The 23,008-nt window shown below is 37.9% G+C and overlaps 1 protein-coding gene across 1 annotated transcript; it reads left to right on the forward strand.

Moving 5' to 3' along the window:
• Positions 1-3,159: 3,159 nt before the first annotated feature.
• LOC110285891 (olfactory receptor 5AN1-like) lies at positions 3,160-4,098 on the forward strand. Its single transcript, XM_021152356.1, has one exon. The coding sequence runs from the start codon at positions 3,160-3,162 to the stop codon at positions 4,096-4,098; it is 939 nt and encodes a 312-aa protein (XP_021008015.1).
• Positions 4,099-23,008: the final 18,910 nt, after the last annotated feature.

A 23,008-nucleotide genomic window follows, 5' to 3' on the forward strand; every position in this document is an offset into this window, starting at 1 on the left:
ATTTAGTGGGCAATGGGAGGGAGGCCAGAGGAAGATAATTTACACAAAGCTGCACGAGCTGCAAGCTAAAAAAACAATAATTTTATCAGAGTTCTATGAATGCAACATTCAAAGTCATAATCATATTAAGTTCCTAGAGTGATACAGAAAACTAGTGCATGTCTTCCATCTGGAATTTCCTCTCATGTGCATGGTTCCTAACATGGTTATTGTTAGGATGGTTGGTTTAGGTTAAGAGTTTGAAAAAATAAATGTCTGTAGCTTTAAAAGTGAGTTGTGAACAGGGTAAGTATATGCAACTTCAAAGGACAGTTATCAAGCTAGGGGACTAGCCGCTATGCCACTAAGGGCAAATCCTTTAACATCTCTGATCTGATGATTGCAACCTAAAAGTTGGGAATCTAAAGACTAGAAGGTTCCTTATATCCTTTCTACAAATAGCTCTTGGGTCCATAGAGTAACAACCCAGAGATCACTAAAGAACCAGTGGGAAGTAGAAAATTGATGCACATGACAAAATATGCCCGAAATCATTAGGGAAGTCATCCTAGCAACCATTACACCAGAGAGTAAGTATCTGTAGTATTTCCCGGTAATTGGCTTTTGTCCTTCCAACTTAACTCTCAACAGAATACCAGAGTTGCACTCTCACTTGTTGTGAGTGGATAACTAAGTCCATGGCCATAAGCATTCATTAAGGAGAACCATTCCACTGAACAGGAAAGTACACAGAAGGAAGAATAGGTAGTTTGAACCTTCCAAAGGAACCACATCTTCTTCTGGGATTGGGTTTGGGGCTAAATATCAAGACTTTGAATGTAGACTCTGTTCTGTCAAGACTTGTGAAGTTTTTAAAGTAGGACTAAATTGAGGCAAGGTTTTTAGAGATTTACCTCATCTATGCATGTCTCCTCACCTCTCCTAAACTTCCTTGCCCTCATAACCATTTTCTTTATATTTGCGCAGATTACTGAATGTCAGTGAATAGAATTACCTCAAACATAAAGGTCTGCATTAATTTGGAGTATGAGGGGACAGTTAAATTCTTAAATATCTTACTATGACATTTATTGCCTTTGTTTGTTGACTTGTATTATAAGGGAATAGGGGAATCTTCAACCCAAAGAAGCAGTGAATGTCAATCCTGACAGTTGTGTAAGGATTCCAGAAAGACCTGAATCAAAACAAACTTAACTTTGTTTCAGAAAAGTTGGCTGAGATAAAAATATGCTCGTCGCATGCTGTTGGTGTGTTTGAAAATGAAATTATAATTAACCTACTGATGGCTGTGAGGTGTTACCTTGAACTCTGTGTGGCACCTTGGCACAGCAGCTGAACTTGCTTTATTGAATACCCAAAGACCTGAACAGGTGAAATCAGGTATGTCCGGGGCCAATTGTACTTTCAGAAAGAAGATTATATCTCTGTTAGTGCTGACTGTAAGAGGGCTGAGGATTAACTGAGCAGCACTAAACAGAAAATAAAGATGAGCTTTGACTGCTTGTCTATGCCTCCCCTTTTCTTCATCCTTGGGGTAATACTTTATTTCTCTTCTTCAGAATTCTGCTTTAAAAATAAGAAATTGTTCTCTGTAGAAATACAGAGCTTGATCCATAACTTTTGGTTAACTAGAGATAAGGTAAGTGCTAAAGGAAGGACACATACCAATGTAACCTCTTTTGTCTTTTTGGAAGGACTCAAACAGCTTTTTGTTATTCTCCTTGGTTGTGCTAAGTCTGAGACTAACAGGATGACAAAGCAGATATCCAAAGTCAGACAACAGGAGCAGATAGCATGGGTCTGAATGTCAGCCTCTGGCTTCTTTAACTTGAATTATTTATTACTCAGTATCATTCTCTGCTTCACCTGGTTTTGTGCCCCAAAAAACTCAAACTGATGACATCTTTGTGGGGTCAGCACTCAAAAACATCTCCATTAGCTACTTGTACCCAATAAAGATCCCATTCAAGGTTTATATCAGAAAACTTTCCTTCTGTAGCTACCCAGAAAATGGTAAACACAGGGAAAATATGTATCAAAGACAGTAGGTATATCCAGAATTGCCCCTTTAGCAAATTGAAAAATTATCAAAAATAATTTATAACTTGGAATAAAAATAAGTATCCACACTTGCCCAGTCTCTTTTGGAGATGATGGACTACACAGAATACACCAAAGCATGGCAACCCATGTTACCAGTATGCATGTTAAAAAACGTGAATTCTATTGCAGGTGATGGAGCAAGAGTTTCCCTGATCTAAAGACATTAAATCAGTGTTCCTAGGATGCTCATAAATCTCCCAAGAAACTTGGGGACCAAGATAACTGGTGCTCAGTTTGGAAGAACAGAAACTTTAGTTATCTTAAGCAGCTTAGACAAATTCATAGTGCAAGGGGCATCACAACTAAACCTCTGATTATGAACCTTTGACTATATTCCTGCTATGGTGCTGTCCAAGTAACAAAGATATCCTGAAACTGAGATAATCCTTCCTGAAAGTCAAGAATAGACTACCCACTTCCAGATTGGGTGTTTCATAGAAAGAGTTCCCAAGATTTAGTCCATGATTTTATTGTGTACACATGAATAATTTTATCACAATTATAAGTTATATAATATTCCACGCTACTTTCTAAATGTAGCTTAAATATATTATCAAAGCATTTGACAAATTCTTATAAATAGAGGAACTTTCCCTAAATGAAAAAGATAATAAAAATTACTAAAAAAATATTCTAAGATATAAAATGATTTCATATTTATTTTGAATGAACAACACCTACACTGTCATAAGACTGAAGCAGCAATTATACTCAGAAGTGGCAATAAAACACAAAAGACACTTATTTCAATCAGTCACATAGGCCATCTATTTCATAAGCTCGGCAATTTCATGGGTGCATTAATAAATGCTTCCAGTCAATCTTTAATTATCTTCTTAAATCCTCATGACAGTATATGAATCAGGTAAGATCTAAAGAATGAGCAGGTTTTCATTGACAGCTGGAAAGGAAGCACTGGGTTCCTCCTATGGAAAGGTAATGTACTGTTACTCTCAATCCAGACTCAGAGAAAGAGATAGAAAATGTTATTATTCCCCTTGAGCCAATGATGTTTTCTTTTTCTCCTCCCCAATACTAACCAGGATTACCAAGGCAATGATTAAGGGAAGAAACATTACTGAGATCACTGAATTCATCCTCCTAGGATTCTCTGATTTTCCCCAAATCACAGCACTGCTTTTTGTTATGTTCCTTACACTGTATATTACAGCACTGACTTGGAACCTGTCCCTTGTTGTTTTAATAAGGATGGACTCCTACCTCCATACACCTATGTACTTCTTCCTCAGTAATCTTTCCTTTATAGACATCTGCTATATCTCTTCTACAGTCCCAAAGATGCTTTCCAACTTCTTCCAAAAAAGGCAAACTATCAGCTTTGTGGGCTGCATAGTTCAATACTTTATGTTTTCCACCATGGGACTGAGTGAATCTTGCCTCATGACAGCCATGGCCTATGACAGGTATGCTGCCATTTGTAACCCTCTTCTGTACTCATCAGTCATGTCACCCACACTTTGTGCTCAGATGGTAATGGGAAGCTACACAGCAGGATTTCTAGGTTCTATATCTCAGGTGTTTGCCATGCTGCAGCTCCACTTCTGTGGATCTAATGTCATCAGACATTTTTTCTGTGACATTCCCCAGTTGTTAAATCTATCCTGCACTGACACTTTTTTTGCACACGTAGAGCTTCTCATATTAACAATGTTGTTTTGTATTTCAAATGCTTTAGTCATCATAATATCCTATGGCTATATTGTCTTGTCCATTCTGAAGATCACTTCAGCTAAGGGTAGGTCCAAGGCATTCAACACCTGTGCTTCTCACCTGACAGCTGTTTCCCTATTCTACACCTCCACTGCTTTTGTCTATTTTAGTTCCAGCTCTGGTGGCTCCTCCAGCTTTGATAGATTTGTGTCTGTATTCTACACTGTGCTGATTCCTATGTTGAACCCTTTGGTGTATAGTCTGAGGAACAAGGAAATCAAAGATGCTGGAAAGAGGTTACAGAAGAAGCTGGGATGCTGCTAATAAAAGAGTCTAAGATTTCTGGCAGGTTTTCCCTACAATCTACCTACTTATGTGATTAAAAAAAAACTTTCAAAGTTATAATATCCATGTGGACTGTGACTGACTCGATGCTAATGAAACATAATCCTTGTAAGTCCTATAGGTTTATCCTTTTCGTGTTACATTAGAAATAGCTTTATCTGTTATTATTTATCCACAGTATTTGTGAAACAACCAAATTTATAAGTTTTTGCTGCTGCGATAAAAGACTTTCAGCCCTGGGTCCTGTCCTTACAGAAGGCTGGAAGCATCCCTGGGTTTAGAACTCTTATCTCACAAATGGCTCAATACAGCAGAATAAAGACCTGGTGAAGACCAATGTTGTTCTTTGTTTCTGAGCAAGAAACCTCCTGTTAGAAGGAATAAAATTAGCATTGACTTGGCTGTGCCTCCTGGGAAAAACAACTACTTCTGACAGTTAAATTATTTCTAAGGCAAATTAATGCTAATCATCTATGAATTTTGATGTTTTATTCTTGTCTCCCCTAGTAACTGGGTGAATAAAAAAGATGTAGATGAAGACTACAGTAAAGATGCAGGAAATGGTTTGCTCATTTACTATGAGTATGATTATTTGATTCTTGAAATGAGTCCATATGAGATTTCAAATTTAAATTCTTAATGATCTGATACTGTGGTACTCTAACATCCTTTCTTAAATCACGGCAATTTACTCTTGGTTAACATGGACAATAAGATAATACTATGAAATTGCTTCTGATATTTCAAATATATATTCCATGTCTTATGAAAGTACCCTCATGAATTTACTGAGTACTCAGTCTCTAAAAATGAATAGAAAGTGTGTAAAATGTTACACATGTCTTTAAAATTAAAGAACAATATAGGTATAATCAAGAGCCTACTAAGTATCCCTCAAAGATTCTGAACAGCAGTGTCTGGAGGAGTTTGGATAGCCCGTTTTCTAGAGAGTCTGGATATATCTCTGTGTTTTGACAGGTGAATACAAGTTCAAGATTAGGACACAATGGCATCAGCTTGTTCCAGATTAACTTTCCTCTAGTTTCTTTGCCACTTGGGATTATACATGACAATGCTCAAAATCAATTTTAACTATAATGGGTTTTGCCTAATGAAAAAGAAGCAGAGGTGATGCAAAGATTTGTGGGAAGAAATCTTTAGAGATAGGTTATACTTTGCCTTTTGTGCATTCTCACTTTGCCACTGAGATATGCAATGTTGCTAACATTGCTCTATATGTAGAGATGTTTAAGATGGATTTAGTTGGCTGACCTTGGCTGACCTTGGATAAACAAAATAAAGCTTTGTAATTAAGCTCTTAGGTTTTTGGCTGTTTGTTTAGCAGAACAGCACCTCATGCTTTTAACATCTGATTTAGTATGATCACAAACTCCTGATACTCAACAACTCAAAAATTTTCAACTCTAGTCATTCACATTATTTCACCCTCTACAAATAATTTCTTTATCCTCTCAATTATTTTTTTATTATAAACCATGCTAAAGTTTACTTTGAGGACATATAGACAACTTGAATTTCATATATTCTCCAATTACTCCAAGCATGAATTTATCAAAGAATGAAAGATAACTATTTTGATAACTATTAAGATAACTTTCAAATTAAGGCAGCTGTATCTCTAATAACACTAATTATGTGGAATATAGTAATGATGTATGATGTATTCTCACTGGAAATCATTCAAATTCTTAAGTTCAAAAAGTATTTACTGATTAAATTTAATTGCAAAAATAGAATAGAAAAGCAGTATTTGACCAAAAATGTAATGATATAAATTTTCTTGCATCTGAAACTAAAGATAAAATATGTAACTTAAGATACAATGGTTATAAGCAATAGGTTTAGACATGCCAAGTTAGGCGTATCACAGACATTCTCTCTTCTTTCTATTCCCCTAGATCTAATCCCCCAATCTCATCCTCAGTGCTGCAACAGAATACCAAGTGTAGCCTTCCTTTCTGACTAATCACATTTCCTGTGGATCCCATAGTCCATTCACTTCTAACCTCCCTCCCGATAACCTCTTAGTAGCTTTATTACAGCCCCCAAACCCAGTAGGTAACCCAAGGGCTGCTCTTACTAGGACAACAAGTAGGCTGAAGGTAAACCCACACCTCTCCCTTTGCCACTGAGATCCACAGCTCCCTGGTCTCATCCCCAGATCTATAGCAGGAAAGCCACTGTGGATTCCCTTTCCTTTCTAACACCATTCCCAACTGTCCACAAAAACTATCTCCCACAATATTTCTTACCACAACTCATCCCAGCCTACAACACCAGCAATTATTCCCTTTAAGCCACCAGCTGAGCCAGCCAGTAAAACAAGAAATCTATAGCTATCACACTCTCCAAAACCCAGGGAGGAAGCAGAATCAAGGAAAAAAACAACCACCAAACAAAAACAAAACCAGAAATTAGCACCTAGACCTATCAGCATCCCAAACCAAGACATATAGACCTCAGCATAAAAACACAATCAATTAACAACTAAAGTAATATTTCCCTACCAGAGCCCAGCTATCCTATCACAGCAGGCCCTGAATATTCCAACATAGGTGAAGCATAAGAAAAAAAATCATTAAAGTCAACTATACTAAGATAATAAAGGTCCTTAAAGAGAAAATTAATAAATACTTTAAAGAAATCCAGAAAAGACACAAACAATTGAAGATGAGTAAAACTGATCAAGCCCTGAGAATGAAAATAGAAGGAATAAAGGAAATAAAAATATGGAAATTCTGAAAATGAAAATTTAGGAAGTTGAACAGGAACTACAGAGGCAAACTTTATCAACACAATACAACAAATGGACAAGAAAATCTGGGATGGGGATGATTACAAGTCTATAGGCATTGAAGATTCAGTAGAAGAAACAGATATGTCAGTCAAAAGAGGTTAAATCTAAAAAGTTTCTGACCCAAACATCCATGAAACCTGGGACACCATGGAAAGACCAAACCTAACAATATTAGGATAGAGGGATGATAAGAATCCCAGGTCAATGGCCCAGAAAATATTTTCAAGAAAATCATAGAAGAAAATATTACTAATTTTAAGACGGACTGCCTATAAATGTACAAGAAGCCTACAGAACACCAAAAATATTGGAACAGAGAAAAATACCCTCACCATATAATAATCAGCATACCAAACACATAGAACTGTCAGGAGCCATCTAGGATAGGATAAAGCTAGTAAGTGACCTTCCAGGAGGTGGCCCACTCTTTTTGCATAGTCTGTAGTGGTAAGGCTACAAAGAGACTTCATCTCAGGATTGCTTCTTGCAGCTGACATGCCTTTCCTGTCATTATCAAATTAATATAATAATTCCTGGGCATTAACCCACCCTATTGATCAAATTTCCTGAAGATAATATAAAGATGAACTTTTATGAATTCATGTTATTTAGATAAATTAATGGTTTTATAGAATTCCATATTCGATTCAAATAATCTTTGGAAGAAAGTTTTAGGAGATGGTCTTGGTTGCTTTGCTAGAAAGATATAATAAAGTTAGAGTTAAGGGTAGAATGCGACCACTCCTTATATAGTAGGTAAAGGCTGCATAATAAGAAACACAGTGAGCTTTTATCATTATACTAAAAAGAGAAATAGGTTTGGGACAAATTTGTATTCAAAGAAACACATTTAGATCCAAGGTTAAAGCCACAGGTGTGCACTAGAATAAAGCAATACCTTGTAAAAAGCTGTTGCTTTGCTCTTATAACGAGCATATTAGAATGAAACACTGCTTTAAACTTAATATCAACATCCTTCTGTAACTCCAATTTTATATAACATCTTATCTCTGAGACAATTTTCTGGAGAACTTTTCATCTAAGAAGGTATAAAAGAGCCAGAGAAAGGAACTAAGACTGTTGATTGAATGGTTTGGCCTGGAGAGCTCTGTTTCATCCATCCAGCCACCCATCCAAGTGTATACATCTGCTTGTCTGTACATATGTGTGTAAGTATATGTGTATGTATGTGAACATGCATGAATACTTGTGGAGTGTATGAGAAAGGTGGTTTGGCCCAATAATAAATGTGAATGTATTAATGTATAAATAAGAATGTGAATGAGAATGTAAATGTATGTATGAAATGTATATGTGTCTGTGCATAAAGCATCTTAATTATTTTCCTTTCTGGTTCACAAAGAGTTAAGCAGCCTAGCCAGAGAGGCTTTTGGCTGACTGGACAGAGAAGGGAGTGATAGTAATAAATTTTATACTTAATTCCCACTGCTAAACAAGAGGTGTTAATCACCTAAGCCAGTAGTTTTTAACCACAAAATAAATAAGAAAGTTTTTAGGATTTTTTTTTAGAAGTTCTCAGCAAGCATTCAGAATAGTTACAGAGCTAGAAGTCCAGAGAGCATCAGTCTTTAAAGCTACCTCTGAGGACATCAGTCTTTAAAACTCCATCCAATCTATGTCTCACTTCAAACCATTCCAGGACAGACTGGCTCCCAGCACAGAGCAGAGAATGAACATTAAAATCTGCAATGGGGGGGCTGGTGAGATGGCTCAGTGGGTAAGAGCACCCGACTGCTCTTCCGAAGGTCCAGAGTTCAAATCCCAGCAATCACATGGTGGCTCACAACCATCCGTAACGAGATCTGGTGCCCTCTTCTGGAGTGTCTGAAGACAGCTACAGTGTACTTACATATAATAAATAAATAAACCTTTAAAAAAAAAAAAAAAAAAAAAAAAAAAAATCTGCAATGGAAAAAGACCAAGGCAAACTTATTAGAATTCCACCTGACTTTCTATCAAGATTTTAAAAACCATGAGGGCCTGGACAGATGGCTGCAGACTCTAAGAGACTACAGATGCCAGCCAGATTTTATGTTGCCAAAAATGGAGAAAATAACATATTTCATGATAAAGCCAAATTTAAACTATATCTATCTACAAATCCAGCCCTACTGCAAATGATAGAATGAAAATTCTAACATAAGGAGGTTGACTACAACCATGAAAACACAGGAAACAAATAGTTTCACATCAGCGAAATCAAAAGAAGGGAAACAAACACACATATATACATGCCTCTACCACTACCATTAACAACAAAAGCAACAACAAAATAACAGGAATCAGCAAGTGTTGGTCACTGATATCTCTCAATGCCAGTGTTTTCAATTCATCAGTAAAAAGATATAAATTAACAAAATGAAAGCAAAGGTAAGATCCATTCTTCTGTTGCATCCAAGAAACACTCCTCAACATCAATAATAAGAATTACCTCAGTTAATGGGTTGGAAAAAGATATCCCAAGTAAATGGACCTAAGAAGCAAGGTTGTATAGGCATTTTTCACATCTAAAAAAAAATACACTTCAAATGAAAACTAAGCAAAAAGAGATAGGGGAAAACACTACATACTCATAAAAGGAAAATCCAAAAAGAAATGACATTTCAAGTTTTTGTTCGTTGGTTGGTTTGGTTTGGTTTTGACTTTTTTTTTTAATTTGGTTGGTTTTTTTTTTTTTTTAAGCTGGTTGATTGGTTGGTTGGTTGGTTGGTTGGTTGGTTGAATGGTTGTTTTTTGGTTTTTTGTTTTGTTTTGTTTTCAAGATAGGGTTTCTCTTTGTAACATCGCTAGCTGCTCTGGAACTTGCTTTGTAAATCATGCTAGCCTCGAATTCACAGAGGTCTGCCTAGTGAGGGCTAGGATTGATTGCATGCACCACCATTCTTGTATTCTTGTATACATTTTAATTATTAAAGTCTAGTTTCCAAACGCAAAGGCATCTAAGTTTGTAAAAGAAACACTATTGTACCTTAAATCACATATTAACCCTAACAGTGATAGTAGAAGACTTCAATACCTTACACTCACCATTGGACAGGTCTTAATTCAACAGATGAATACTGAAGCTAACATGTTATAAACCAAGTGGACCTAACAGATATATACCAAATCTTTTACTCAAACACAAAATAATATATCTTCTTCTCTGTACCTCATGTGACTTTCTCCAAAAATCGACCACACATTTAGACACAAAACAAGTCTCAACAGAAACAAGGAAATTGATATAACTCCCTGCATCCTATCAGACAAACACAGAATAAAGAAGGATATTAACAACAGAAACAAAAGAAAACTTACAAATGCATGGAAATTGGACAACTCTGTATTGAATGAAAAGTGGGCCAAGACAGAAATAAAGACATTAAAGACTTTCTAGAATTCAATTAAAATGAATAGATGGCATATCCAAAATTATGGGATACAACAAAACTGGTGCTAAGAGGAAACTTCATAGCACTTAGTGCCTACATTTTTTTAAAAATTGAAATATTTCACACTATAAACTTTATAACATACTTGAAAGCTCTTGAACAAAAAGAAGTAAGCACATCCAAGAGCAGTAGATGACAGGAAATAATCATACCAAGGGCTAAAATCAATAAATAAATAAATAAATAAAAAACAAGGAGAACAATACAAAGAATCAATGGAACAAAGATTTGGTTCTTTGAGAAAATAAACAAGATAGACAGACCTTTATTCAAACTAATTAATAAACACAGAGAACATTCAAATTTACAAAATAAGAAACAAAAAAAGGAACATAACAGCCAACAGGGAAATCCAAAGATGGGAATGGGTGGGAAGATACCCAGGAAGTCCCAGACCAGCTCAGAGGAGTAGGGGAGGGGAAGGGGGGAGGATTGTGGGAGGAACTGACAGAGAGGAGTAATGTGTGGGATGTAAAGTGAGTAAGTAAAAAATTAAAATTTAAAAAAAAAACTGTACTCCAGAAAATTGAAAACAATCTAAAAGGAAAGAATGGTTCCCTTGACAGGTGCCCCTTATCAAAGTGAAATCAAAATCTGAAAATCAATTTGAGTAGATTTACAACCACTAATAAAATAAAAGCAGTCATTAAAAACTCCACCACCAAACAAAGCCTGAGAACTGATAGTTTTAGTGCAGAATTCAACCAAACTTTCAAACAAGAATTAAAGACAATTCTCCTCAAATTATTTCACAAAATAGAAACAAGAAATATTACCAAATTTATTTTACGAGGCCACAATCACTCTGATACTCAAACCACATAAAGACTCAATGAAGAAATGGAATCACAGACCAATTTTTCTTGAGAACACAGATGTAAACACACCAAATAAATACCTGCAAACAAAATCTTAGAAAACATCAAAAAGATCTTCCACCATGATCAAGTAGGCTTCACTCCAGAAATGCAGGGATAGTTCAATACATAATAATCAGTAAATGTAATCCTGTTTATGTATGTGTTCACATGTATGTGCACAAACTACAACTATTCACCTATTCATGCTGAATGCATTCATCCAGTGATGTGCAACCTCGGCCTAAATCAAGAGTGAGTTTGAGATTATAATCTGTCTTCTGTTTTAACAGTTCTGAATTATGTCCTCATAGTATATGACGTTCATTATAAGACCACTTTATAGTGCTATAAAAATTCATTTATAATTTTGGTTATTTAATAAACAATTACTTAAAGGTTACCAGTTCAAGTATTTACATTTTCTTTTTCTTTTTTTTTATACATTTTAAAAATATTTCTATTAGGTATTTTCCTCATTTACATTTCCAATGCTATCCCAAAAGTCCCCCATACCCTCCCCTACACTCCCCTACCCATCCACTCCCACTTTTTGGCCCTGGCGGTCCCATGTACAGGGGCATATAAACTTTGCATGACCAATGGGCCTCTCTTTACAGTGATGGCCGACTAGTCCATCTTTTAATACATATGGAGCTAGAGACAAGAGCTCTGGGGTACTGGTTAGTTCATATTGTTCTTCCACCTATAGGGTTGCATATCCCTTTAGCTCCTTGGGTACTTTCTCTAGCTCCTCCATTGGGGGCTCTGTGATCCATCCAATAGCTGACTGTGAGCATCCACTTCTGTGTTTGCTAGGCCCCAGCATAGTCTCACAAGAGACAGCCATATCTGGGTCCTTTCAGCAAAATCTTGCTAGTGTATGCAATGGTGTCAGCGTTTGGAAGCTGATTATGGGATGGATCCCCAGATATGGCAGTCTCTAGATGGTCCATCCTTTCGTCACAGCTCCAAACGTTGTGTCTGTAACGGTTCCTTGGGTGTTTTGTTCCCAATTCTAAGAAGTAGCAAAGTGTCCACACTTTGGTCTTCATTCTTCTTGAGTTTCATGCGTTTAGCAAATTGTATCTTATATCTTCAGTATCGTAAGTTTCTGGGCTAATATCCACTTATCAGTGAGTACATATCGTGTGAGTTACTTTGTGATTAGGTTACCTCACTCAGGATGATGTCCTCCAGGTCCATCCATTTGCCTAGGAATTTCATAAATTCATTTTTTTAAATAGCTGAGTAGTACTCCATTGTGTAAATGTACCACATGTTCTGTATCAATTCCTCTGTTGAGGGGCATCTAAGTTCATTCCAGCTTCTGGCTATTATAAATAAGGCTGCTATGAACATAGTGGAGCATGTGTCCTTCTTACCGGTTGGGACATCTTCTGGATATATGCCCAGAAGAGGTATTGCGGGATCCTCTAGTAGTACTATGTCCAGTTTTCGGAGGAACCACCAGACTGATTTCCAGAGTGGTTGTACAAGCTTGCAATCCCATCAACAATGGAGGAGTGTTCCTCTTTCTCCACATCCTTGCCAGCATCTGTTGTCACCTGAATTTTTTATCTTAGCCATTCTGACTGGTGTGAGGTGGAATATCAGGGTTGTTTTGATTTGCATTTCCCTGATGATTAAGGATGTTGAAGAGTTTTTCAGGTGCTTCCCTGCCATTCGGTATTTCTCAGGTGAGAATTCATTGTTCAGTTCTGAGCCCCATTTTTTAATGGGGTTATTTGATTTTCTGGAGTCCACCTTCTTGAGTTCTTTATATATATTGGTTATTAGTCCCCTATCTGATACAGGATGTTGGGTGTTGGATTTTGTCAAATGCTTTCTCCTCATCTAACAAGATGATCATGTGGTTTTTGTCTTTGAGTTTGTTTATATAATGGATTATGTTGATGGATTTCCGTATATAGAACCATCCCTGCATCCCTGCAATGAAACCTACTTGGTCAGGATGGATGATTGTTTTGATGTCTTCTTGGATTCGGTTAGCGAGAACTTTATTGAGGATTTTTGCATCAATATTCATAAGGGAAATTGGTCTGAAGTTCTCTATCTTTGTTGGGTCTTTTTGTGGTTTAGGTATCAGACTAATTTTGGCTTCATAGAATGAGTTGGGTAGAGTTCCTTCTACTTCTATTTTGTGGAATAGTTTGTGCAGAACTGGCATTAGATCTTCTTTGAAGATCTTATAGAACACTGCACTAAACCTGTCTGGTCCTGGGCTTTTTTTTTTTTTTTTTTTTGGTTAGGAGACTATTAATGACTGCTTCTATTTCTTTAGGGAATATAGGACTGTTTAGATCATTAACCTGATCTTGATTTAATTTTGGTACCTAGTATCTGTCTAGAAACTTATCCATTTCATCCAGGTTCTCCAGTTTTGTTGAGTATAGCCTTTTGTAGAAGAATCTGATGGTGATTTGAATTTCTTCAGGATCTGTTGTTATGTCTCCCTTTTCATTTCTGATTTTGCTAATTAGAATGCTTTCTCTGTGCCCTCTAGTGAGTCTGGCTAAGGGTTTATCTATCTTGTTGATTTTCTCAAAGAACCAACTCCTCGATTGGTTGATTCTTTGAATAGTTCTTCTTGTTTCCACTTGGTTGATTTCGCCACTGAGTTTGATTATTTCCTGCCTTCTACTCCTTTTGGGTGAATTTGCTTCCTTTTGTTCTAAAGCTTTTAGGTGTGTTGTCAAGCTACTAATGTGTGCTGTCTCTAGTTTCTTTTTGGAGGCACTCAGAGCTATGCATTTCCCTCTTAGAAATGCTTTCATTGTGTCCCACAAGTTTGGGTATGTTGTGGCTTCATTTTCATTAAACTCCAAAAAGTCATTAATTTCTTTCTTTATTCCTTCCTTGACCAAGGTATCATTGAGAAATGTGTTGTTCAATTTCCACATGAATGGTGGCTTTCTATTATTTACTTTGTTGTTGAAGATCAGCCTTAGTCCTTGGTGATCTCATAGGATGTATGGGACAATTTATTTATTGTATTTTGAGGCTTATTTTGTGACCAATTATGTGGTCAGTTTTGGAGAAGGTATGATGAGGTGCAGAGAAATAGGCATATCCTTTTGTTTTGGATAAAATATTCTGTATATATCTGTTAGATCCATTGTTTCATAAGTTCTGTTAGTTTCACTGAGTCCCTGTTTAGTTTCTGTGTCCATGATCTGTCCATTGGTGAAAGTGGTGTGTTGAAGTCTCCCACTATTATTGTGTGAAGTGCAATGTGTGCTTTGAGCTTTACTAAAGTATCTTTAATGAATGTGGCTGCCCTTGTATTTGGAGCATAGATATTCAGAACTGATAGTTCCTCTTGGAGGATTTTACCTTTGATGAGTATGAAGTGCCCTTCCTTGTCTTTTTTGATGACTTTGGGTTGGAAGTCGATTTTATTAGATATTAGAATGGCTACTCCAGCTTGTTTCTTCAGGCCATTTGCTTGGAAAATTGTTTTCCAGCCTTTTACTCTGAGGTAGTGTCTGTCTTTTTCCCTGAGACGGGCTTCCTGTAAGCAGCAGAATATTGGGTCCTGTTTGTGTAGCCAGTCTGTTAGTCTATGTCTTTTTATTGGGGAATTGAGTCCATTGATATTAAGAGATATTAAGGAAAAGTAATTGTAGCTTCCTATTATTTTTGTTGCTAAAGTTGGCATTCTGTTCTTGTGGCTGTCTTCTTTTAGGTTTGTTGAGGGATTACCTTCTTGCTTTTTCTAGAACGTGGTTTCCGTCCTTGTATTGGTTTTTTTCTGTCATTATCCTTTGAAGGGCTGGATTCATGGAAAGATAATGTGTGAATTCGGTTTTGTCATGGAATGCTTTGGTTTCTCCATCCATGGTAATTGAGAGTTTGGCTGGGTATAGTAGCCTGGGCTGGAATTTGTGTTCTCTTATTGTCTGTATAACATCTGTCCAGGCTCTTCTGGCTTTCATAGTCTCTGGTGAAAAATCTGGTGTAATTCTGATAGGCTTGCCTTTATATGTTACTTGACCTTTCTCCCTTACTGCTTTTAATATTCTCTCCTTATTTAGTGCATTTGTTGTTCTGATTATTATGTGTCAGGAGGAATTTCTTTTTTGGTCCAGTCTATTTGGAGTTCTGTAGGCTTCTTGTATGTTCATGGGCATGTCATTCTTTAGGTTTGGCGAGTTTTCTTCTATAATTTTGTTGAAGATATTTTCTGGTCCTTTGAGTTGAAAACCTTCAATCTCATCTACTCCTATTATCCATAGGTTTGGTCTTCTCATTGTGTCCTGGATTTCCTGGATGTTTTGAGTTTGGATCTTTTTGCATTTTCCATTTTCTTTGATTGTTGTGCAGATGTTCTTTATGGAATCTTCTGCACCTGAGATTCTCTCTTCCATCTCTTGTATTCTGTTGCTGATGCTTGTATCTATTGTTCCAGATTTCTTTCCTAAGGTTTCTATCTCCAGCGTTGCCTCACTTTGGGTTTTCTTTATTGTGTCTACTTCCCTTTTTAGGTCTTGGATGGTTTTATTCAATTCCATCACCTGTTTGGTTGGCTTTTCCTGCAATTCTTTAAGGGATTTTTGTGCTTCCTCTTTAATATCTTCTACCTGTTTAGCAGTGTTCTCCTGTATTTCTTTAAGTGAGTTATTAAAGTTCTTCTTGATGTCCTCTACCATCATCATGAGATATGCTTTTAAATTCAGGTCTAGCTTTTCCGGTGTGTTGGGATGTCCTGGACTGAGCGAAGTGGGAGTCCTGGGTTCTGATGATGGTGAGTGGTCTTGGTTTCTGTTAGTAAGATTCTTATGTTTACCTTTAGCCATCTGGTAATCTCTGCAGTTAGTTGTTATAGTTTTCTTTGTTTAGAGATTGTTCCTCTGGTGATTCTGTTACCCTCTATCAGCAGACCTGGGAGACTAGCTCTCTCCTCTGAGTTTCAGTGGTCAGAGCACTCTCTGCAGTCAGGCTCTCCTCTTACAGGGAAGGTGCACAGATATCTGGGGTTCGGACCTCCCTCCTGGCCGAAGATGAAGGCCCAAAACAGGACCTTTCCCAGAGGCTGTGCTGCTTTGGCCTGTCACAGAAGCTGTTAGCTTCTGTAGTGCACACTCTCACCTGTGCAGACCACTTTCGGTGGAGTCCCAGAAAACCCATTTTTACTTATGATGCAGATCTTAGATGTTTCTTGCCAGGACTTTGTGGTGAGAAAATGGATAATCTGAAAATAGTAAAGTTTTAACTGAGTTAACAATGCATTTTCTTTTCCTTTTCTCTTCTTATTTTTTTCTCCTCTTCTCTTCCTCCTCCTCCTCCTCTTCTTCTTCTTCTTCTGTTGTTGTTGTTGTGGTTGTTGTTGTTGTTACTCATCAAGGATCATCAAGATGATTATAAAAAGAAATATACTGAGATAACCCAGTTCATCCTCCTGGGATTCTCAGATTTCCACCAAATCACAGCTCTGCAATTTGTTATATTTCTGTACCTGGAACAAGTACCTCATTGTTTTAATAAGAATGAATTCCTACCTCCACACTTCTTCCTTGTGATCTGTCCTTAGTAGACCTCTACTATAAACTCAATGGACCCCAAGATGTCACACCCATCTACAGCTCCAGGTCCAAAGGATCCAGTGCCTTCTTCTGGCCTCCACAGGCATGCACATGGTGCATATGCATACATACAGGCAAAAATTCATACACACAAATAAGTAATTTTTTTAAGTCATGTAGAAAGGAAAGTTACTTCTTGGCCATGACTCAAGAGACAAAGTTATTCATGCTATTAGTTTACATCCCTGGAGTGAGTTCTATTTATCAAGCATCCTGTAAAGACTTTCTTATTCACACCTTATTTAATGACCTCAACACCCGTTGAGCCAGAAGTCAATATTATATTAGCATTACAAAAAATATGCTGATGTTTAAGAGATTAAACAATTTCATATTCATTTTTTCTATAATTATTTTTTATTTTTATTAGATATTTTCTTCATTTATATTTCAAATGCTATCCCAAAAGTCCCCTATACCCTCCCCCTGCCCTGCTCCCCTACCCACTAACTCCCACTTCTTGTCCCTGGCGTTCCCCCTGTACTGAGGCATATAAAGTTTGCTAGACCAAAGGGCCACTCTTCCCAATGATGGCCAACTAGGCCATCTTCTGCTACATATGCAGCTAGAGACACAAGTTCTGGGGGTACTGATTAGTTCATATTGTTGTTCCACAACAATATATGAATATGAATATATGAATATGAAAAATGTATAGTTCATATCATCTTTCATTGATAAGATAGCACAGTAAGAATTTGATACAAAACATCTCAGTTGATAATTTTTGTCCCTAACAACTACACTTTTAAAAATTAATTTATTTTTTATTCACCTTTTGTTTTAGCACAAGTCTTCATCTCTTTGTGTATGAGGTTTACTTCTAGCAGAAGACATCTTAAAGTGAAAGGCTGTTTTCAATATAAAATGGAGTCTTCTTGGAACCAAGAAAGTAAGTCTTATAGGAGAATACAGTGGGAAATATTGGAAATGGGTAGCCAATCCCATCACTATTATGCCAGAGGACAATTATTAGCTTTAATGGTTGTTTAGCTTTGCACATTGGATCCTGGAGTAGTTGCAGTGGGCAGCTTCTAGGATTTGGAGTGGGAGTGAGAGTATCTCTGACCATTAACGTAATAAACTTCCACAGGTCATTTGGAGACTTTGGTGGCAAAGGAAGAGGGATTCCAGAAGCACACATTTTTATTTATGGAAAGTCATTTATGTACTGACTTTACATATATAGGTGTGTGTATGTGTATGCATATGTATATGCATGTGCATAAGTATATGTATGTACATTCAGAATATGGATTGTATTCCCTGTCTGTCACCTCCACACCTAGATATAGTACATCAAAAATTATAGCCTTACTCATTTACTTGCTCTTGAATATATATATGTATATATGTGTGTATATATGTATATATATGTGTATGTATATATATATATGTGTGTGTGTGTGTGTATATGTATATATATATGACATGCTTTATTTTACCTTAATCTTGCTCATATTTGTGGGCAAGAAAAATCTAAAGGGGCTACAGAAAACCTAATTCCAAAATTACCTGAAACTTGGTGATTCGAGGGGCCCATTTTGCAATTGATAAAGTGAAGCTCTGGATAGATGAAGGAGTTTCCCACAGCCCCTTCCAAGATGGAAAAGTTGCTGAGGGCAAAATTCCACTTTATTATTTCTACTCAGTTTCCATTCCTTTACACTAAATCTCTATTAGTCAACAAGGTATATGCGATATAACTTTATAATGCCAACAGATTGTGCTATGGGGAAGATTTACTTTGCTAGCAGATGTCTGAAATTATTAACTGGATGTTAATAGTTGCTATAATCTTTGAGACATTTCTATCTCTCTTTCTCTCTCTGTCTCTGTCTCTCTTGTCTATTTCTGGCTCTTTCTGTCAGTGTGTCTCTCTCTGTATCTCTTTGTCTCTCTGTGTGTCTCTTTCTGTCTGTATATCTGTCTCTCTGTCTCTTCCCCCTGCTCTGTCACTCTCTCTCTGTCTGTCTCTCTGTCTCTCTGTCTGTGTGTGTGTGTGTGTTATATGTTCATCTGTGTGAACTTGTTCATGAGGAAATTGCATGTGATGGGCAGAGGTCAACTCATTGCATATTTCTTAATGTTTTCCCACTTGATTTTCTGACAAGAGTCTGTCAATGAAATCTTAGCTCATAGGTCTTACTGCTAGCTTGCTGGCCATAGATCTCCAGCCATTTTCTGGGATTCTACTTATAACTTGCTGTTGAAAAAATTGAAAGTTGAGAGGAGAGTCGGCCTCCAGGGAGGGCTCTGACCCTGGGACTTAGGTGAGATCCCCATCTTGTATCCTGGGTCTCTCAGAGACCAGTCTATGCAGGAGATTGTGCGGGGGCCACAGAAGCAACAGAGCTTCTTGGACAGGGGCCCTTTTGGCCTTCATTCTCAGCCAGGAGGAAGATCTGAGACCCAGACCTCTGGGCACCTTCCCCACCAGAGGAGAGTCAGTCTCCAGGGAGGGATCAGACCCCAGGACTAAGGTGAGATCCCCATTTTGTATCCAGGGTCTATCAGAGACCAGTCCATGCAGGAGATTGTGCGGGGGCCACAGAAGCAACAGAGCTTCTAGGACAGGGTCCCTTCGGGCCTTCATCTTCAGCGAGGAGGCAGAGCTGAGCTCCAGACCTCTGTGTACCTTCCCTACCAGAGGACAGCTTGCCTGCAGAGAGTGCTCTGACTCCTGGGACTCAGGAGAGAGTTGCACTCCAAGGAGTGCTGACAGAGGCTAACAGAATCACAGGAGGAACGAGCTCCAGCCAGAGACACCTAGAGCATCTAACATCAGAGATTTCCAGATGGCAAAAGGCAAACATAAGAATCTTAATAACAGAAACCAAGACCACTTGGCATCATCAGAACCTACTACTCCCACCACAGCAAGTCCTGGATACCCCAACACACCCAAAAAGCAAGATTCGGATTTAAAATCATATCTCATTATGCTGGTAGAGGATTTTAAAAAGGACATTGTACTGGCTATTTTTGTGTCAACTTGACACAGCTGGAGTTATCACAGAGAAAGGAGCTTCAGTTGAGGAAATGCCTCCATGAGATCCAACTGTAAGGCATTTTCTCAATTAGTGATCAAGGGGGAAAGGCCCCTTGTGGGTGGGACCATCCCTGGGCTGGTAGTCTTGGGTTCTATAAGAGTAGGCTGAGCAAGCCAGGGGGGGCAAGCCAGTAAAGAACATCCCTCCATGGCCTCTGCATCAGCTCCTGCTTTTTGACCTGCTTGAGTTCCAGTCCTGACTTCCTTTGGTGATGAACAGCAGTATGGAAGTGTAAGCCGAATAAACCCTTTCCTCCCCAGCTTGCTTCTTGGTCATGATGTTTGTGCAGGAATAGAAACCCTGACTAAGACAGACATTAATAACTCACTTAAAGAAATAAAGGAGAACACTGCTAAACAGGTAGAAGTCCTTAAAGAGGAAACACAAAATACCTTAAAGAATTACAGGGAAACACGACCAAACAGGTGAAGGAATTGAACAAAACCATCCAAGATCTAAAAATTGAAGTAGAAACAATGAAGAAAATGCAAAGGGAGACAACTCTGGAGATAGAATCCCTAGGAAAGAAATCTGGAACCATAGATGCGAGCATCAGCAACAGACTACAAGAGATGGAAGAGAGAACCTCAGGTACAGAAGATTCCATAGAGAACATGGGCACAACAATCAAAGAAAATGCAAAATGCAAAAAAAATCCTAACTCAAAACATCCAGGAAATCCAGGACACAATGAGAAGACCAAACCTAAGGATAATAGGTATAGACGAGAATGAAGATTTTCAGCTTAAAGGGCCAGCAAATATCTTCAACAAAATTGTAGAAGAAAACTTTCCGAACCTAAAGAAAGAGTTGTCCATGACCATATAAGAAGCCTACAGAACTCCAAATAGACTGGACCAGAAAAGAAATTTCTCCCGACACATAATAATCAGAACAACAAATGCACTAAATAAAGATAGAATATTAAAAGCAGTAAGGGAAAAAGGTCAAGTAACATATAAAGGCAAGCCTATCAGAACTACACCAGATTTTTCACCAGAGACTATGAAAGCCAGAAGATCCTGGATAGACGTTATACAGACCCTAACAGAATACAAATGCCAGCCCAGACTACTATACCGAGCAAAACTCTCAGTTATCATAGATGGAGAAACCAAAGTATTCCATGACAAAACCAAATTCGCACAATATCTTTCCACCAGATGAGGCCTTCAAAGGATAATAAAGGGAAAACTCCAACACAAGAAGGGAAATGACACCCTAGAAAAAGCAAGAAAGTAATCCTTCAACAAACCTAAAAGCAGAGAGCAGCAAGAATAGAATCCCAACTCTAACAACAAAAATATGTGGAAGCAACAATTACTTTTCCTTAATACAAATGGGACCTCATAAAATTACAAAGCTTCTGTAAGGCAAAAGACACTGTCAATAAGACAAAAAGGCCACCAACAGATTGGGGTAAGATCTTTACCAATCCTAAATTAGATAAGGGACTAATATCCAACATACACAAAGAACTCAAGAAGATGGACTCCAGAAAATCAAATAACCTCATTTAAAATGGTGTATAGAGCTAAATAAAGAATTCTCAACTGAGGAATACTGAATGCCTAAGAAGCACCTGAAGAAATATTCAACATCCTTAATCATCAGGGAAATGCAAATAAAAACAACCCTGAGATTCCACCTCACACCAGTCAGAATGGCTACGATCAAAAATTCAGGTGACAGCAGATGCTGGTGAGGATGTGAAGTGGAGAAAGGGGAACACTCCTCCATTGCTGGTGGGATTGCAAGCTTGTACAACCACTTTGGAAATCAGTCTGGCGGTTCCTCAGAAAATTGGACATAGTACTACCAGAAGATCCAGCAGTTCCTCTCCTGGGCATATACCCAGAAGATATTCCAACTTGTAATAAGGACACATGCTCCACTATGTTCATAGCAGCCTTATTTTTAATAGCCAGAAGCTAGAAAGAACCCAGATGTCCTTCAACAGAGGAATGGATACAGAAAATGTGGTACATTTACACAATGGAGTACTACTCAGCTACTAAAAATGATGCATTCATGAAGTTTTTAGGCAAATGGATCTATCTGGAGGATATCATCCTGAGTGAGGTAACCCAATCACAACTCAGAAAATTAGACTACCCAAGATACAAATTGCAAAACAGATGAAACTCAAAAAGAAGGAAGACCAAAGTGGATACTTCATTCCGTCTTAGAATGGGGAACAAAATACCTATGGAAAGAGTTACAGAGACAAAGTTTGGAGCTGAGACAGAAGGAAGGACTATCCAGAGACTTCTCCACCCAGGGATCCATCCCATAAACAACCACAAAACCCAGACACTATTGCATATGTCAGCAAGATTTTGCTGACAGGACCCTGACATAGCTGTCTCTTGTGAGGCTATGCCAGTGCCTGGCAAATACAGAAGTGGATGTTCACAGTCATCCATTCTTCCATTGCTGGTGGAATTGCAAGCTTGGATTGGATGGAACACAGGGCCCCCAATGAAGGAGCTAGAGACAGTACCCAAGGAGCTAAAGGGGTTTGCAACCCTCTAGGTGGAACAACAATATGAACTAACCAGTACCCCCTGGAGCTTGTGTCTCTAGTTGCACATGTAGCAGAGGATGGCCTAGTCAGCCATCAATGGAATAAGAAACCCTTGGTCTTGCAAAGATTATATATCCCAGTACAGGGGAATGCCAGGTCCAGGAAGTAGGAGTGGGTGGGGTGGGGAGCAGGGTGGGGATATTGTATAGGGGACTTTCAGATATCATTTGAAATGTAGATGGAGAAAATATTTAATAAAAAGGAAGGAAAAAATAATGTGATAGAATTCTCAATAGAGGAATGGCCAAGAAGCACTTAAAGAAATGTTCAGTGTCTTTAGTCATCAGGGAAATGCAAATCAAAACAACTCAGATTCTGTCCTACACCTGTCACAATGGCTAAATCAAAAGTTCAAGTGACAGCACATGGTTTTTGAGGCTGTTGAGCAAAAGAAACACTCCTCCATTGCTAGTGGCTGTGGAAATTTGTACAACCACACTGCAAATCAATTTGGCATGGTTTCTCAGAAAATTGGGAATAGTTCTTTTTCAAGATGCAACTATACTATACCAC

The sequence above is a fragment of the Mus caroli genome, unplaced genomic scaffold (assembly GCF_978045245.1).
Source record: "Mus caroli unplaced genomic scaffold, Mus_caroli_1 scaffold_20, whole genome shotgun sequence".
NCBI lineage: Eukaryota > Metazoa > Chordata > Mammalia > Rodentia > Muridae > Mus > Mus caroli.

Excerpts from the sequence above, each read along its gene's own strand:
- LOC110285891 (XM_021152356.1), top strand. The coding sequence starts at position 3,160 with ATGATTAAGGGAAGAAACATTACTGAGATCACTGAATTCATCCTCCTA.